Source organism: Amblyomma maculatum, chromosome 8, assembly GCF_055883805.1.
Source record: "Amblyomma maculatum isolate TAMU_Amacu chromosome 8, ASM5588380v1, whole genome shotgun sequence".
Taxonomy (NCBI): Eukaryota; Metazoa; Arthropoda; class Arachnida; order Ixodida; family Ixodidae; genus Amblyomma; species Amblyomma maculatum.
In genome coordinates this window covers 22,942,631-22,954,675 of record NC_139351.1, presented here as the reverse complement: position 1 = coordinate 22,954,675, position 12,045 = coordinate 22,942,631, and the positions used below count along the sequence as shown (strand labels likewise).

The following is a 12,045-nucleotide window of genomic DNA, read 5'->3' as shown; positions in this document are numbered from 1 at the left end:
GCTTCAAGTACCTGTGTAAGGCTGTCTAATCCTTCTTCAAACAAAGCCGAAGGAATCAGAAAAGTCATTCATGTATGCCATGACTTTTGTGTGTCTGAGTGGTCCGAGCACCGTGTTTATCACGCAGGTGACATGCTCGGTGCATTGACAAGTCCAAATGGCAAGCGGGTGAATTCGTAATTACTGTCCAGAGTGACGAACGCTGTCTTCTCTCGGCTCTCTTCATCAATAGGCACCTGATAATAACTGCATGCAAGGTCTAGGTTCGTGAAAAGTCGTTTGTCGTGGAGCCTGTCAAGTTGATCGTCAATCAATGGGAGCGGATACCTATCCTTCTTGGTTATTTTATTGAGGGCTCGGAAGTCTACGCAAAGCAATCTAAACAACATTTTTTGTATATGATCACATATATTGCATTGTCTTGTACCTTCTCTGCTCATCCCACCCCTTATGTAATACCCCGCGAGGGGTCTTTAAGGTAATAAAATGAAATGAAATGAAGCCGTTTCTCACTGCTCTTTTTCGTTACAAATAGGATAAAGGCTCGCGTAAGCAGAGTTAGAGTCCGTAACCACTCCAGCCTCTTTGAATTCGTAGATCATAGTTCTCACAGCCTGCCTTTCAAAGTGTACTAGGCGGTAGGGGCGGTACGTTACCGGAGTGTCCGTGGTCACCTCAATCATCATTTCAGTTGCGTGTGTGCAGCCGATTTCCGATAGGCACATTGCGAAGCAGTCGCGGTAAAATTGACGTGCCGATCGTTACATCATCTCCTGAGATTGCCTTTGTCGGCTTTCTTTCATTGCAGCTTACAAGAATGGAGGGTTCCGAATATTCTTCTTTAATGCACAATGTTCCCCTTACGATTTTCTGGTTTGCGCGATGATCAGCGGAGACTTCGAGAGGTTCGCTACAGATATGCATAGCTCGCACACTTTGTCTTCCCTCAGCACGCAACTTGGTACGCATTGACCGCGTGGCTCGTGCAGCTTTCCGTGAACATAGGTGTCACTGTGAGTAACGTTGTCACTGCCCAGTGCAATGAAGCCAACGTAATTCGGAGGTATGACAACAGCCTCCTTCACCCACAAGTTCACTCGGCACGGTGGTAGTGCCAGTACAGTTAAGTTGGCCAGAGTTCCGTCCTCATTCTCCGACTCGTCATGCTCCTCGAAAATGCGCACTGTATTTTTGCGGCGCACCACCGCTATATGCGGCTGTTCGGTAAAAGATTGCTCGACAAGCAGTGGGACAGTTTGAACATCATCTGGGACAATGTGAACCTGGACATTGGCTGTAGCCTGATCCACTGTCAATTTCGATTCAAAACTGTCTATTATCGTCGTTTTTCCCGATCCATACCCGCTTATCGTAAAGGGATGGTTTAGAGGTTCATATGAGAATTTCAACTTTTCCGCCTCACTCTCCCACATCACTATGCACTGGTTCCCCATGTCGATGTATACCTTAATCGGCTTCCCATTCATGCTGGCACTCATGAATTATTTCCGATTCGGCACCATGCTGCCCACTGTATCGTTGCTCTCTTGCACAAGGACTGCTGGTTTCGCCCCACTGCTGTTTGTCGAGCCTTTCTTTGAATAGCAATGTTTGGTCTCGTGCATCGTGGTTTGCGTTGAGGTTTTGGGCATGCTACTGAAAAATGTCCGTATGAAGAGCAATTAAAACAAAGTGGCTCGCCTTTTTTGTTTTGTTTCAATTCGGGTGCCTTTGCCGATTTGTTGTCGCTTATGGTGTGAGGTAGAAGTTGAGCAATTGGCGCTACGCAGTCCTCTTGGATGCAGTGTGAATGTCGAGCATATAACGGTTGATACAGTGTCTTGGGTCTCGTCTGCTTCATGCGGTCAGTTTGGTTGCAGAGCCGTTTCATGCACTGGAGCAACTCATCTGGGCTTGCATAGTCTCGAACACTCAGCGTCCGCACCAGACCTTCGTCATTGAGTCCAGTGATGACGTACTTGATAAATGCCGCTTCACCTATGTTGCAGCACCTTGCTGTGGCCAGCTTGTCGTAGAAGTACGTTTCGACACTTTCGTGGCACTCTTTCTTTCGCAATTTATGTCCCGGAATGTGGATTGAAAACTGGATGCCAACGGAAACACTCTCTTCATTTCAGTTTTCCAGTCGGCCCAAGTTCGTTGGACATCTGCGAGACCATCATACCACGTTTTTGTGACCCCCTGAAGCTTCGTGAAGGTGAAGCAAGTGGTCTGTTGGTCGCCCCAACTGTAGGATGTAGTTAGATTATGCACTTTGTTGAGCCACATCTCGACCGTTGGCTGATCGTGCAAAGATGAGTCGAATATTGGCACCAGTTGTGCGCTCGCCGTGGCCAGTCATCCATCTACGATGCCCAATGAACCTGCCGACGGGTGGTGCAGTGGCAATTGGGCCGAAAGCATTGGCTGGGCTGCTCCCTGCAATGAAATCGAAGGTACTTGGAATGGGCATTGCTTCGTTGGGGTTGTCCATAACGTGGCTGTTTGTCATTTCAGCTTCCATGGATCCCATATCACCATTGAGTTGTGTGCCGTCTTTGTTCTGTACACTGTCATCGTTCATCGAGTGAGCCGGTCATGATACTTCACCTTCGGGTCCTCCATTAATTGTCTTCGAACATAGCATCATCGTGGCTTTTTGTGGTCGAAGCACTTCGGAGGAACTCATTGAGGAAGGTAGCTGGGCGCAATCCCACTTCTGAGAAATTTGCTGTAGTCGACACAGTCGTTAAACAAACACAACGAAACAAATTTATTGTCCCTTCGTTTGACAGCACTCACTTGCACGGCGTACAAAACAGACACTGCCTGAAAAGGGTCTGTTTCAGTGACAGCACGGTCCACTTGGTCCCTATCATCCAGCGGCGTCGCTAGGGTCACCCGCATCCAGTGCGGAGGCGCGGAGCTCCACCACCCCCCTGTCTCCGCGATTTAAGCACCGAATCGCAACTTCCTCTCTACCTCCTCTGTGTTCTTGATTTGCATTGAAGTAAAGTTCGCTTTGCACCCAATTACGCAGTGCGAGTGGCATTTTTTTTTCTCTTTTTAACACTTATATGCAGTGACCGTGCCCCACGACTGATAATTCAGTAAAAAATCACATCAAAAGCACATATACCCGAAAAAGGCAGAAACATTAGTGTGCGTAAATTGCGAGAAGATTCACTGAGAAAGAGGCTTAAGACAGGTGATTGCCCAGTACAAGACCATAAGAACAAAGTGGCCTCTGAAGTGGCAATGTGCAAACATTAAGCGTGTGAATCACTGTAGTTGTATGCTTAAATATAACAAGGACGTGAAGTGGTAAATGCTACAATGACTATAACGGAGTAGCAGTACAACTTCGCATACATATTTAGAAACTATCAAAAGGAATCAGCGAAGAAAACGTGACAACCCGTATAGAAGCGCCTTCCTGTGTCCTCCTTGGGTTAGTGCTTATTACGCTGGTTACACGAATTCGGCGTAAGAATAAGTTGCCAATGTGCAATAAACTGCACTTATGCCAGTGATTATGGATCAGAGGAAAGGAATGGTGAACACAAACAATGTCAGACTATGCACGCTATCACGTGTACAGGAATATGCATAAGAATGACAAGTGAGAACTAGAGAGGCAAATCTACAACTCAAGGACAACTGGAACACACAGCAAATAACTAAAGTCATGAAACAGACAAATCGTTAATCAGGACCATTAATCGACATGCCAGAAAACGCGACACTAGCAAAAGTCACAAGGAGCAAAGAATTATGTCTACTGCATATACATAATTTAAAAGGCTTAATCGTATCCCTCGCACGCATTCGTTAAACAATCAGGAACCGACCGATATGTACAAAAAATTTGGACACTTGAGGCCAGTTTTCTTCATGTAAATTATAACAAAATTACCACGGTTATTTTAAAAGCGGACATTCACGCAAAGGGTGCAAGGCGAAAGTACAATCAAGAACTGACCAATATAAGTGAAATTTCGGTGATACGAATCCGGTTGATACGAATTTTGGGATGATACGAATTCGCGAAATTCCCCGGCCGGAGTGCATTGTGTACAATTTGCAAAATTTTGGATGTTCTGGTCACTCTCCCGTGCCACCACGAACTCGAATGCGCAAACTGCGACTGCTACCTTGAGCACTAAGCGATCGCCAGCCGCGCTGCATGTACGCATCACGAGCAGTTTGCGGTGATGCATGGTCCGCACATCGTAGACTTCGCGACCACTATAGTAGCACTTTACGCTTCGCGAGCAGTCTGCGGCGCCGCTCATCCTGCGCGTCGCCATCTTTTGTCGTGCTAAGCCTATATAGTAATTCTAGTCGTGCTGTACGCATCGAGAGAAGTCGGCGGAGGCCCATGGCACGCACGACGCCGACGTCGCGATTGCCTGTTGTGCTGTGTGCGCCACGAGTGGCGGGCTGTGACCACACGACCGTAATAAACCTTCTCGGACGTAAACAGCTCTGCGCAAGTCCTTCCCACGATTCTGCAAGCTTATTCTCTTTCGTTTTGATGATACCAATGTTCGGGTGACAGGAATTCTTTCGCGACCCCGTGAGATTTGTATAACCGAGGTTCTACTGTCACAAAACACTTGAGCACTTAAAAACCACTTTGTTCACCTTGTTCACCTGCTATCCTCTTCTTTAACCTGACACGCCTCTCAACTGCAATTTCAAGTTCATTGCATTTTATGAGCGCCTGCTCAACAGTATTTTCCACTAGGCGACCACATTCCCTTTTCGAGAAAAAGCTTTAGGGCCTCCAACTTTGCTACTACTTTGTCAAGGGATAGTCCTTTTGTCTGCAAATACAGTTGCGCAGCATTGACTTCGTCAAGTACTGAACACCACTGGTGCAAATAACACAGGTGCCCTCTTTCTAACTTTTTTTTTTCAATCGGAGTGCAGTGATCAGACTTGGCATTCCACTGAGCAACAGGGCATTCCGTGCCTTTTGGCGTTTTGAAAGTGTAAGGTCAATGTGTGACTGGGCCGAGGAGCGAGAAAGGTACAGGAGATAAATGAACAAGACAAAAGACTGCTGGAGAGATGATGCCAGCGGTCCTAGCTTGGGAAAGGAGAGTGAGGTGCACATAAACAAGAAGAGGCAATGCGGCGGCACAGCCGCCAACGGGTGTCGTCTAACATGCTCCCGCGCAGGGGTTTCCGATAAATATCGGGTTGATGCTGGTCTTTTCAGGGTACACGCACGTACACAGGCTCGGTCCAACGTTAAAATGGTGTGGAGTCTCTAGCATAAACTAAGGAATGTGTTCTCAAGCGCTCCTCACAACAGAATAATTCGTTCTACAAGGAGATCACACTTGTCATTCAGTGTCTCCATAAATGCACGCCGTCTTTACACAAAATTTATTTCGTTCCCCACCCCTTTACCAATCTAACTGCTGCACCCCCCTTGAGTGTTGAACCCGGTGCGGACCGCACTCCCGCACCTCCCTCGCGACTCCACTGCTCTCAACAAACCCTCTCCCACCAGATGTCAGAGGTCAGAATGGCCGAGTAAGCTGAGAGCGGCTTAGCAGCGGAGCAGAGCTTCCCCCGTAGAGTCTGAGGCGGAAGCCCGGAGCACCGTCCGTGGGCCAAAAGTGCCAAATGCGACAATAGATGCATTCTGCGTGCAAGTGACTTGCTGCACTCAAGTCATGTCCACACCAGGGTGGTGGTGGTTGAAACCTTTATTAAAAAAAAAAAAAGAGAGAAGGAAACTGAGTTTAACTCCCAGTTCAGAACACCACTGGTCTCTGCTGACCACTTTACTCCATTTCATGCATCAAGTGCCACACTGCCAAAGCTAGAGCTCTTGTTGCGGTCCCCGCATCCGAGATGAAAAATAGTGCCTGCTCTTGACGAGAGGAAATAATAGTTGCTTTGTCTGAAAGCTTAATACATCTTACATTTGCCATCAACTCCATAAAAAGCGCCTTTTTTAGAGAGAAAAGATCGGATTCAGTGAATTTGTGTTTTGTTTGTCTTTTTCGTTCGTGTTGCGTTTTCGCTGCCCCACAAGCCTGCCAGCGGTGCCCTCCGCGCTGCGCAACGCAGCGACCTCGACTGCCTCTTCGGGGCTGATTTTTTTTTTATAAGATATGCATTGCGAAGATGTCCAGGTACGCGAATCAAGTTATTGCAAACATGTATGCTCGGAATAGAGACCGCTTTCGCAAAAACCACTCGGCCACGAAACGAGCGCGTAGTGATACACCTCCTTTTTTTTCTTGCGGACTACTTACATAGTTTTCGCTGCGTTGCACCTGATGTATGAAACGGAGTATAAGAAGGTACAACCATCCACTGCTGCGGTCTGGGTCCATGCCGCTCAGCTCACCCTCCCACTGCTCTTGCGCAAGTTGTGAAAGCAGTGTCAGCTGTGGATTGGTCTGATGTGCTCAAACAAAGGACTCAGCTATATGTACATAATACCTGACAGAAATTTGGGCAGCCTGCTAAAGAGCAAGCAAAAGCAAGAAAATGAGAAAGATGAGTGCTTGGATTTGGCCTTACCAAAGTCTCTCCTCCTTCCACCATGTGGGACCTTTTCAACACAAATGCTGAGATGAGGGCACGTTTAATGTTGAGGATGTGCTCAGGCTCTGAGGGAGAAGCTTCCAGACCGGTCACTGTGCCGCCCGAGAGTGCCACCACGACGGGGAAACTGCAGACAATCAGAAAGTCAGAGCAAAGATCACAGAAGAGACAAAGGTGCTTAATACAGAACATCAACACAGGGAGACATGTACAGCCAGTTGGTTAAAGTAGCAAAAGGGTTGTAGACAAAGACATACTGATCATAACTGCTTCCGCAACACAACATACCCCCAAGTGTCGCAGTATCGTTTAAGGGGACATATGAGTTCATATTTAGGTTAGCCTGTATTGATAGATAAAAACAAATATATATTACCTATTTTAAAAATTACTAAGTCACAGATAATTTTCCCAAGCCTATAAGAGCAACGCAATGATCTCATTTGTTGGTCTACTCAAACTACAAACTACACTGCAATTTGGCACAAATGCCACAATCGACTCCTGCGTATTTGAACTAGAGGGAATCCGAAATTTGTTCTCATTATACAAAGCTGTGTCCGTGTGCTGTGCGATGTCAGTGCACGTTAAAGATCCCCAGGTGATCGAAATTACTCCGGAGCCCTCCAATATGGCACCCTTTTCTCTCTTTCTGCTTTCAATCACACCTTCCTCTCTTCCCTTACTGTGCTGTTCAGCTGTCCACAGAACAAGTGTGACAGATAATGCACCTTTCCTGTGAACCAATTATTATTATTATTATACAAAGCTGAAATGTTGATAGAAACTGAAGCCTTGGGTCTAACGTCGTGGATTTTCGAATTAAGCAATTTCAAAATTAATGAGAGCCCATCATATTAAAAGAAACAAACAAACAATGAAAAGGAGCCCTTCATGGCTGTGAAACTCACCGAAGCTGCGAGCGCTGGTGTGCGGCTAGCCAACCTACTAACCGCCTATGTATGTTTATTGCTTTATAATTTACAACCAGCAAACTAGTGGCTTACTTTGTCATCTCTGAGAGGTCATCATGTTGTATCCACATCTCCTTGTTGTCAGGAGGGCCACCTCCGGATGAGAAAGCACACTCTTGCACCTGCACACGTAATTCGATTAAGCACAAATTAAGACTGCATTTTCTGCACCAGTCTTGACACAATTCATGGGCGGGCACCTGTATGAGTAGTACGGCCATACCAGAGATTCTCTTTAGTTGGCATTGAGAGTACACCACCGTTAGAAACTAAAACACGGCTACATGGTTGGGGTGAGTATGTACGATTTTTAGACTGGAACCTGATTTCATGTCAGCGCATTACATATACTAGGTTACTTGTAAAGCAGTCATCAACTGTGACATCAGTCACTGATCAGCACTCAAAGGTATCAATATCTTTCAACTGCCTGCCCTTTAGTCCTAGCACAAAAGAGGCCCACATTTATACAACACAATTTAACCTTGCCTCACTGAAACTACTTACAATACAGTAACAGATATGGAAATTTCATGCCCCTTTACAGGTGATAGATATATAAGTTCCTTTTAGTAGAATAAAACAACACTTTCAACAGAGTAACTTTATTGTTTTTTAAACATTATTAGTTCAATTTGATGAGAAACATACTAATTTGCTAAAAAAATAACGCACTATTTCAAAGGGGCACTGAGGAGAAATATATGTTTGCCTGTTTCGATACATTGCTCTCAAGTGACAAAAATGCCACTTGAAGTGAAAACAGAGCTTAATAAGCCAGAAGAGGACAAAAAATAAAACTCAGGCATCATCACCACTGACTGATTTTGTCACCTAGATAAACTGCGTGCACTGACACAGTTTTTCAAGTCCTGATCCCAGAGGCCAGTCAATACCACATCACTCAATTCAAAACAGTGATCACAGAGTCCATTTCTCCATTTTGGTGTTTGCACCACAAGTTGAGGCTCCCTCGTGGATTTATGTACAGGTACTTTACTACAGGCTAAATGAGTAACACCATAATTTGTTGCTTTATTATGTTGTGCAGACACATTAACGGAGCCTTAAGGTTGAATCAAGTATTGGAAAAATTTCAATGTGAACTTTCTTCAGTAAGGAATATGTCTTCTGCTGCCAGACAAACATTAACATATCCAGAACTATCCACTGAATCAATTTTGACTAACAGTAATGCTGAACAGATTTGTATTTAGCATCCTTTTAATCAGTTTTTTACAAAAGGGAGTAAACCAGATGCTAACTACTCCAAGTGTATAGCTACAAGCAACACAGTAAAACCACTCTCATACCTCAAACAGATACTTGCAGGTGCCGATGTGGGAAAGCTTGACCTGGCATGTCAAGTCCATTTCACTCACGTCATCCGTGCTGCCAACCGACGCAGCTTCAGCCTTGATATCAAACTCATACTGGTACCAGCGACCTGGTACCAGCATGTTTTCTGGAAGTACAATATCAGTATTGGTAAGCATTTCATCAATGGCGTCTGCATATGCAATGCAGCACAATTTCTGAAAGAGCACTACCAGCAAAAGTAAGGGTCCTTTCTGTGACACACCTAGCGACCTGGTACCAGCCTGTTTCCCTTCATTGATGACTTCAGTGCTGCCCACATAGCAGCTTCTGCCTCGGCATGAAGTGCTCATGTTAGAAGCATATTTTATGAAAGTGCAAGGCAGCAGAAGTAAGCTTCACTTCTGTGATGTCGTTGGTGACCTAGCAACAGCTTTTCCCCAAAACTGCAATCTTAGATGTCGTAAGCTTCTTTTCAGTGACAACATCAGTGCTGTCTATGTACTATCCACACTAGCAACTTGTGCCTTGGTATGAAGCCTGTGCTGGTACCAGCCAAGACCTCGTGTTTGGTGTAAATACAATATTATCAATAAGTAAGCTACACTTCTGCGATGTCATCAGTGCCACCTAAACACTGGCGGCATCTGCCTTAGTATGAGGCTCGTGCTGGCACCAGCCAAACCAGTGTTTTCTGTAAGTGAAATGTTATCGACAAGTAAAGTTCACTTCTAAGATGCCATCAGTGCCACCTAAGCACTAGCGACATCTGCCTTAGTAGGAGGCTCATGCTGGTACCAGCATGTTTTCTGAAATTGCAATACGAGCAGTGGTAAGATTCCCTTTAGCAATGACATCAATGTGGCCTAAACACTGACAGCTCATACTGGTACCAGCAAAAGAGTACCAGTGTTTTAAACTATAATATTTATATCAATACTTTTTATGTGCACCTGACTGACGTAAAGGCTGAACAGGTGACTGCAACCTAGTAATGGCAAAGCTTTTGAAAGATTGTAGGTTAGAAAATTATGTTAAAGCTAGCATCAGTAATAAGATTGGCACAGCAGCTGTGGTAAGACACTTAGCGGGGCAGGTTGGTGCATAGCTGTCAAAAATTTAAGCGCAACAGAGACGACACACAGACAAGACAAGCGTCTCTGTTGCGGTAAATTTTTTACAGCTATGCACCAACCTGCCCCGCTAAGTGTCTTACTAAAGTATCTTTCTTCTGCAGTGGGCCCTTTTATATGTGAAGCGCAAGTCCTGTCCTATCTTGTCTGTGTGTCGTCTCTGTTGCGCTTAAATTTTTGACAGCAGCTGTGCTTTGATGGAAAATATATGTGTACAGTTGTGAGCAAAAGTGGTATACAACAGCCAGCCGGTGGCAGACCTCGAGAAAACTTCATCTAAATGCCATCTAGTGAGAGCGACAGGGGCAGCGACAGCGACACATGCATGTCGACGAAATGGAGCACTGTCAAAATTGTCTTGATCTCAGATAGCTGCTGCTAGATAGCGTTGAAATGCAGTTTTTTCGAGTTCTGCCAGAAGCTGCGTGTTGTATACCACTTTTGCTCACGGCTGTACATTGCACACTTGGTAGGGCATATTTTACAGAGTTAAATCACTACAATGAAGGTTCATTATCTATACCAACACCACTGCTGATTTATGCCTTAATGCAAAGCTAATTCTGGAGGAAGGAATGCATTACTATCACACTCTTTCTTGCTAGTAAGTTAAACAAGAATTAGAGCAGCCTTTATTTACTTGATGCACTCCCAGGGCAAGAGGCATCAAAGAAGGAAAAAGCTACAAGCATAGAGTGAACAAGTGGTTCTAGTCAATATATTAGCGTGAAAAGAATTACTGAAGAGAGGTCATCTGGCTTAATTAAGCACTAACTTATATGACAGTAATGGCAGTTAAGGGTTTATCATTGTACCTCTTAAATGAAAACAGGTGGGCTACATCAACATAGAACTACTGGTACTAAACCACAGTACCTCTTGGTACTAAACCACAGTACCTCTTTTCGTGCATTTGCATTAGTTGCTCTGAACGTTTAATAAAAATGAGGCATAAAAAACCATTGCTTACACAATTACAGTAAGCAAACAGAAAATATATTCCAATGATTTTTCAAATAAGCTGGAATGTGCTTTAAGCTGGCAATCATATCTGCTTTTTTTGATGTAGATGTCTTTTTACTTGCTTCTAATTTCGTTCAGAGCCCCCCCTGCTTTGGCCAGTGCACGGCTCAGAGTATGTGTAAATGAGAAATAAACAAAAGTTCTGGCTCTGTTTTGATTCTTCACCACAGGTATGGCTTTTTACAGGCAAACAATAAAACGATAATTTGTATACACTGACTTCCCTGAACTTCCCATCACTATGCTAGCAAACAGTGATCCTCTTTTTCTTTATAGACAAAGGCTACCAGTTATGCTGAAAACATCTTACCACTGTGGTCACATTGTTCAGCAGAGGTCCAAAGTTGACCTACGAAGTGCAGCATAAGAAATAAGCACAGCAGATAAATAAACAGAGCAGCACAAAGATTACCGCAAATGCAAGTTTTCCATCAGTGGATGCACAGTGCCTCCCTTTTGCTCTTTCACTACATTATTGCTCAGACACCATTAACATACGCATAATTAATGACTTTCGCACATGAGACGACCTGAAACCTCCATTTTTCAAAAGGAGGAGGCCAATTAACTTGCGGACATGAAGGTCATTTTATTTGACAGTACAATTTACCTGGCTGTACCTCATCTGCTTATTCTGTCTTGAGCTAGTGTTCTACAAGGGAAAACTTTTTCCAATACAAAAGAAACATGTAAGCACATCTTTAAAACCTACTAATCAATACAGAGTTTAGCAAACTAAGAATCTGAAACCGACTTATAGTTTCCCCTTTGCTTGTGCATACAACAACAAAAAAAGGCTAACAAAGATAATTTTCATATAGCAAGTGCATAAACTAAAATAATTATTATGAGAAACATTCAAGAAAGCTTACAGGTTTGAAATAAACTCTGTTCAGTAACTGTAAAACCAAAAGACCTACTTAGATGGCCTAACAATTACTTTTGGGCTCCCTTGCATTGGAGAATACCAGCATGTCTTAGTATGTGCTGTGACCTTGCGTTCTGTAGGCTGATGACGCCGAAGC

General features: G+C 44.4%; 1 protein-coding gene across 1 annotated transcript in view; it reads right to left on the bottom strand.

The window, feature by feature from the left end:
- LOC146180717 (uncharacterized) overlaps nt 1-12,045 on the bottom strand; it is a 111,928-nt gene that overhangs the window by 98,965 nt on the left and 918 nt on the right. Inside the window, exons 2-5 of the mRNA XM_084576112.1 lie at nt 11,331-11,369; nt 8,861-9,012; nt 7,581-7,669; nt 6,550-6,700 (exon numbers count right to left, since the gene is read on the bottom strand). Of these exons, the coding sequence (XP_084432238.1) occupies nt 6,550-6,700; nt 7,581-7,669; nt 8,861-9,012; nt 11,331-11,369 (431 nt within the window). The remainder of the gene's footprint in view (nt 1-6,549; nt 6,701-7,580; nt 7,670-8,860; nt 9,013-11,330; nt 11,370-12,045) is intronic.